The 7,166-nt window shown below is 40.9% G+C and overlaps 1 protein-coding gene across 17 annotated transcripts in view; it reads left to right on the top strand.

Moving 5' to 3' along the window:
* LOC105477766 (transmembrane and coiled-coil domain family 1) overlaps positions 1-6,706 on the top strand; it is a 256,327-nt gene extending 249,621 nt beyond the window's left edge. For all 17 annotated transcript variants that reach the window (XM_024791507.2, XM_071092266.1, XM_071092267.1 and 14 more), the window contains one exon: positions 2,698-6,706. In XM_024791507.2, coding sequence (XP_024647275.1) covers positions 2,698-3,012 — 315 coding nt within the window. In that variant the 3' untranslated portion in view covers positions 3,013-6,706. The remainder of the gene's footprint in view (positions 1-2,697) is intronic.
* The last annotated feature ends 460 nt before the right edge of the window (positions 6,707-7,166 follow it).

The following is a 7,166-nucleotide window of genomic DNA, read 5'->3' on the forward strand; positions in this document are numbered from 1 at the left end:
TGAAACCAAGACCAGAAAAACTCATGGCTCCAACCAACTTTGGAGGATATCTGACCATAGCTAGGGAAATAGGTTCTATCCCTTGAATACTTTGGAATTAATTTAAACTCATGGGTGAAGGCCATGGCCTTGAGGAGAACAGACACTTTTTTTTTTTTTAATTGGGAATTAGGCATATGTTAAATGGAAGCTTTATTGTAATTGCATATGTTATAAGACAAGTTGTTATTAGTTACTGGTGATTCTAAACATTAGAATCAATGTATTAACACTTTATGTCACTATTGCATTACTAATAACGTTTCATTAATGTATTAGTATTTTACACTATTTTCAAGTACTTTTTAGTAGTTGAGAGAGATGCAGAATATACAATCAGGTCTTGGTAATATAGGTTTTTAAATTAAACAATATAAAGTTAAAAAATAGCAAGAACAGGCCAGGAGCGGCGGCTCACGCCTATAATCCCAGCACTTTGGGAGGCCGAGGCGGGCAGATCACGAGGTCAGGAGATCGAGACCATCCTGGCTAACACGGTGAAACCTCGTCTCTACTAAAAATACAAAAATTAGCCAGGCGTGTTGGCGGGCACCTGTAGTCCCAGCTACTCGCGAGGCTGAGGCAGGAGAATGGTGTGAACCCGGGAGGTGGAGCTGGCAGTGAGCTGACATCGTGCCACTGTACTCTAGCCTGGGTGACAGAGCGAGACTCCATCTCAAAAAAAATAGCAAAAACAGACACTTTTAATGTTTGGTCTAGTGTGTGGGCATAGTGTCCTCTTTACAGAGGATCAACCTAAAGGAGAGTGTGCCCTTAAGAAGACAGATCGGAGATCCCTTTCCACTGATGTCAGGGATTGACTTGACTTAGAAAACACCAGGTAGTGTGTATAAGGAAGCATGTTCAAAGAATGTTCACTGCATCATTGTTATAGTGGAAAAGTTGAAAACAACCTAAAAATCCCCAAGAGGGAACTAGCTGCATCTATTATAACATAGCCTAGCCATACTATAAAATGCTCTGCAGCAGTTAAAAAAAATGAGGTAGATTCTGTGTATTGACATGGAGAGATCACCAGGACCCACTGTTGAATGAAAAAAAACAAGTTGTGAATCAATTCCTATAGTATGATACTATTCCATGTTTGGAAAAGCCAAACCCTGTAAAATATTTTAAAGAGGTTTATTCTGAGCCGATATGAGTAACCATGGCCTAGGGAACACAGTCTCAAGAGGTCCTGAGAAAATATGCCCGAAGCAGTTGGGTTAGTTTAGCTTTGTACATTTCAGAGTGACAGGAATTGTAAGTAAAATCCTAAATCAATACATGGAAACTATACATTGGTTTGGCCCAAAAAGGTGGGCCATCTCTAAGTAGGGGCTAATAAGTCATAGTGGGTTTTAGGAATTTTTTAGTTGGCAGTTGGTTGAAAGAGTTAAGCTTTGTGTAAAGACTTGAAGTCAGTACAAAGGAATGCCTAAGTTAACGGGGTCTGCTGTCTGTCATGTGATGCTATACCTGAGTCAGGTTGGAAAGAAAGCCACATTAATACCAGTTAATTTTTTAAAAAACTGATGAGATGGCCTGGCGCAGTGGCTCACGCCTGTAATCCCAGCACTTTGGGAGGCCAAGGCAGGAGGATCACGAGGTCAGGAGATCCAGACCATCCTGGCAAACACGGTGAAACCCCGTCTCTACTAAAAATACAAAAAAGAATTAGCCAGGCGTGGTGGTGGGCGTCTGTAGTCCCAGCTTCTCGGGAGGCTGAGGCAGGAGAATGGCATGAACTCAGGAGGCAGCGGAGCTTGCAGTGAGCAGAGATCGCACCACTGCACTCCAGCCTGGGCGACAGAGCGAGACTCCATCTCAAAAAAAAAAAACAAAAAACTGATGAGATTTTATGGTTTGTAGGGTGAGATTTAACCCTTGTCTGGCATGGCCTTAGGTCTTGTTTATAATTTGATGTCTTACTGCCACAAAGAGTCCATTCTATCAGTCTTATGATCTCTATTTTAACATTAATGTTGGTCATTTGTGCTGCAACTCAAAAAGGGAGGGGATGTAATGAGGCATGTCCAGCCTCGTTCCCATCATTGCCAAGAACTCACTTTTTCAAGTTTCTTTGGGGTCCACTTTGGCCAAGAGGGAGTCCGTTCATTCGGCTGGGGGGCTTAGGATTTTATTTTTAGTTTACAGATAGGAAATAAAATTTAAAATTCCATATATTTTCCTTGACACATATATGTATACACTTAAACACAGATAAAAGGGTGAACACAAACAGTATTGCCTCAGGGACAGGGATTGGAATTGAAGGAAATGTCAGGAGAGATTATCCTATTTGAACTTTTTTATGTTGAACAAGTATATTCTGTGCAACTTAGATTAATTTTCAATGAAAAAAGAGCATATATTTGTGGTCTTGTCATTAAAATGTTCTAGACTAAATAAATGTTAAGTGTGGCCACTGCTTCCTGTGACTCATCCCACTGAAATGCAATGGAGGGCAGTTTGGGGGAATAATAGTCACTTGAATAGTGAGTTATACATCTAGACTTTTATATTCATTCAAGGCTTCAGCATATTTATAAAATCATTGGCATTGCTCAAGATGCATCTGGCTTGCCCAGGAGGCATGTCAGCATCTCAGAGTACTTGTGAGCAGAAGGCTTAACTCTTCCCTGTTCTGGCCCACAGGAGGCCCTAGAGGCATGCCAGACGCGCATCTCCAAGATGGAGCTGCAGCAGCAGCAGCAGCAGGTGGTGCAGCTAGAAGGGCTGGAGAATGCCACTGCCCGGAACCTTCTGGGCAAACTCATCAACATCCTCCTGGCTGTCATGGCAGTCCTTTTGGTCTTTGTCTCCACTGTAGCCAACTGTGTGGTTCCCCTCATGAAGACTCGCAACAGGACGTTCAGCACTTTATTCCTTGTGGTTTTCATTGCCTTTCTCTGGAAGCACTGGGACGCCCTCTTCAGCTATGTGGAACGGTTCTTTTCATCCCCTAGATGATGCTGGCACAGAAGGTATTGTTCCCTACCCTCTGGCAAGTGCATGCAGCAGAGAGTTAGACAGCAACTTACCTACTCTGAAGTTTTCTACAACAACAAAAGAGTTGAGTGAATCTGTTTACATTTAGAATAATGTTTTTTTCTTCAAGAGACGCAATTGCAATAGTATTTTTTAGATTTTATCCAAGAAGTTTTTTGGGCGAAAATCTTGGATCATTTTTATGTAGCATGATTTTCCTTGGGATGCAAATCTTAAACAGTCCTTTAATATGAACCAACAATCTGGAGCACACCGAAGGGCAATCTAAATTGTGGCTTGAAGGACTGCACTAAAACCCACTAAAAATATGTGAAAACCTAATTAGGGCAAACCAGTTAAACCTAACACCCTGCCTTGGGCTCATCACCTCTCCCCATCCCAGACTAACTTTACTGTGAAATCCTACCACATTCCATGTCTGAATTTTTGGATTCGGGGTGGATTTTCGTTGTCCGTGGAAGAACACATGGATCTCCCTGGCTTTCTCACCCAAGTTGGCCACTTACGATAACCCTGGAAGTATGATCACTTTTGAACCTGCCCCTTAACCTTTACTAGGATACAAAAGTGAAAGCATCATCCCCCAAAGGATCACTGCACAGTCCTACTACAGTATTTTTAAGTAGCCCTCTAAATACTTAATTTTAAGCAAAATCTGTTGGCCGCACTTTTAAGGTTTTTTTAATATGTGTATAGGTACCAACCTAAAAATAAAAAATCCGAACAGCATACTTGAAGAATGTAATACTCAAACTCTCAGTGCTTCCTTATGGTTTCTAATAGGATTTTTTATTATTGTTATTATTATTATTGGGTTTTTTTGGACAGGGTTGGGAGGGTCTTTTATTTTTCCTTTGAAATAAAGAAGTGATGTTTTTAAATGAAGAAATGTGTGGATATTTAAGTGTGCTGCTCCCTCTTGTCTTGAAACAGTTTGAGTAAGAAAGTCTTGCTGTAAATGCTGCCCTCTGCCGCCCTTGTTTTGAGATGCAGTTTAAACTCCCTCTGGCTGCTGCTGCTGCTTTTGGTGTCCCGATGTCCCTATGCCCCCGTTTTATGGGTTTAGCTTAGTTGGAGAGGAAAGGGTTGTGCAAGGAGAGGAGGAGGCTGTTTCCACAAACCAGTGTAGTAGGATAGGGATTTTTTTTTTTTTTTTTTTTGCCCCAAGAAAATGTTCACCCAGTGATCTTGGGCTGGGATTGTCTTTAGGAAAAGTTGAGACTATAAGAGTCATAAATAAGTCCTTGTGTTTCCTTAATTTATTTTGTTAACACCCCTAATTACTGAAACCAAAGTGATGATGTGGAGTCTTCTGTCTTCATTTTGGCCCCAGCATTCTTAATTTCAAAGCTTTATTCTGTCTGCCTAAGAGAATCAACCAAAGGTGATTCTCCTAAAGAGCAGTGAAGGAAATGTCGGGTTAGAAGGACCCAAGTTTTGGGTGTGAAATGTTGCCAGCTTCCTATAATGTAAACTGACTTGTTAACCTAACCTAATTATGCTCAGTGGACTTATCTAGATGGTTTAAAAAAAATGAACTGAGCTGCTTTCCCCCATCCCATAACCAGTTCCATCATCCTGGTGGAACTTGAACATTTAGAGTTTATCTAGAGAGCTTGGTTAATTTTCCATATTATTTGTAGTATGTTCACAAATGCTGTTCCCTCTTGGTCTCATTCTGTGCAACCAAGTGCATATAAGATGCCCTGAAAAGAGTAACAAAGTATGCTTTGCCTGTTTCCCCTTACCAGGAAATTCCTTCAGAACTAGATTAGCATTGACCTGCCTGTCTGAAAGGACAGTTTACCTAACGGTGCCAGCCTCCTTTTGCTTTGACAAGCTGGATTTCTCAGAGCCAGCATGTTGTTTCCATAACTACTTTGACATTTTAACTCAGGTACCCCAGTCTTCACCCCAACCTCAGCTGATTGTAGTACACCTGCTAGTTCTGTTGCCCCCTCAAAACTAGCACCCAGAGTAGGGCCACAAGGGTGATTTTTTCTTTAAAAAAAAAAATTAGAACCAATTCATGTTCATGCCAAAAACAAATTGTCCCCAAGCCTATATATATTAAAATGTTAACTTTGCCTAAAAATATCGCAGTGACTTTTTAGGCAGGAGTGCCAAAGGACACTATGAACTTTTTGAACTAACAGTTTCTCCTAACTTTCTGCTTTAGTATAATTGCTCAGAGTAGAGAGCCCCCACAAAGTTATTTAAAAGATGCCCTAGCCACAATCCACCAGTTTTTCTAAGCTAGAACCTTTGAGTCCCCCAAACTGCCTGAAGACTTAAGTTTTGTGGACACTGAACGTCACTTTGATAGATGGATTGAAACTGTTCCCATTTGCCCTGGAACGGTTTCTATCAAAGGAAGGTTTTCACCTGTAGAAAGCTCCCTGCGCTCCAGCCAAACAGTCCCATGCTAACTTTCTGTCTTCCTTTCTCAGAGTGTCTTAGGAAGGACCTTCAGTGCAGATCAGGTGCAGTAATGGCTTTCTAGCCTTCTTGTCCCTTAATTATTCACCAGACCCAGAAGTTGTGTGCATTTAATGCTGTTTGTAACCATGCATCTGTTTTCATTCTTTCTTGTACCTTTTGCTGCCCATCCTGTTACTTTTGAGTTTCTTTCATTGCGGTTGTTCTTGGGTTCTTTTGTCTTTTCATAGCTCTTCTATAACCTTGCTTTAATGGCTTAACAGTTGTTCTGGGTGGAAACTTCGCCTCATTTGAATGCTCCTCTAAAAGAAAAGAAAAGAAAACTATATTCATTCCCTTTAAAATGAAACATTCCTGGATTATTTTTCCATGCCCCTAGCCTGGGTGAGTGAAGCTGGCTGTGTTGGCCTGGGTGACTGTTCAGGTTGTAGAATGCGCATTTTACATTGTTTATGATAATTGAAGGGTACTTCTCTCTGCTCCAATTTCCATTCCTTGGTATACTCAGTATGTCCTAGTAAGGAAGGCTTTCCACTCTACTGGCTCCTTAAGAAGCAAAAGTAGGTTAAATTTTAAACTTCACTGACTAGGGTCTTCTTTCTCCCCTGTTCTAAATGGAGTAAAAGTCTGATGCCAAGACAAATATTGGGAGCGAGCCTTCCTCACTAGCCATGTCCAAATAATGAGCATATTTTCACGTGGTCTTCACTGCATTTGGTTTTGTTTCTGATTTCATGTTCCTTTAAGGTACAGTCAGAAGAAAATGCTGAGTTCTGAGAGAGTTCCAATGAGGAGCTGTCTTTCAGCTTTGGAAAATATGCATCTAAAACAAAACCAAACATTATTGTAATCTGACACAGGCAAAATTATGGTTCCCACACCCCAACCCCAAATGAAACCTGGGATTTTGAATGTGGCTCTAAGCGTTAACATTACTGTCTGTATGTCGTGTATGCTAGGTGATATCCTCAGTAGGGATTGACTACTAGACTGTAAGTGTGTTTTATCAAAGTGTGTAAGAATAAAAACTCACTTGCACGAATTGAAACGTAAAGAAATGACACTTGTGAACGTGTGAACGTTAACACTGTAGTTGATAGATCTTAAGCTGCTAATTGTTGAGAGAGATTTAAATTTATGTTCTGTCTGGTCGCTGCAGATTCTCAGCAGCACTTTTACTGTATATAGAAATTGAAATAAAGACCTCAGCTATTAACCTGGTGGTCAGACTCGTGTTTGTTTTGCTCTTTATTTTTGAAACATTTAACATACATAGTTTTACATGCATGTAATGCATTATTAGCCAGCCTATTGCCACCTGTAATTTTGTTATAGAAGTAGTAATTTCTATTAGGACTTTTTCCTGGTGATCTCTGGGAGGCCTCTGGAAATCCTGAAGTCCTAAACTTGCCTTTGACCTGGTACCAAGCAGAGACATGATGACTCGGTCCTTCACAGCTCCAGTCTGAACGTCGAGAGCTTTAGCCCCACTTCTGGCTTACTAGCTGTGTGCCTTTTACCCCAACTATAAACTAGTGATACCACACCACCCAACTTGATCCTACAGGTAGATGTTGTGAGAGCAAAGGATACATCTTGTGAAATCTTTGAAAATTCCCCTAAATATGGGCCAGGCTGCCGTGTACAGATATGCACGTTGTATATTGCCCAACCCT

The sequence above is a fragment of the Macaca nemestrina genome, chromosome 2 (genome assembly GCF_043159975.1).
Source record: "Macaca nemestrina isolate mMacNem1 chromosome 2, mMacNem.hap1, whole genome shotgun sequence".
NCBI classification, from domain to species: domain Eukaryota; kingdom Metazoa; phylum Chordata; class Mammalia; order Primates; family Cercopithecidae; genus Macaca; species Macaca nemestrina.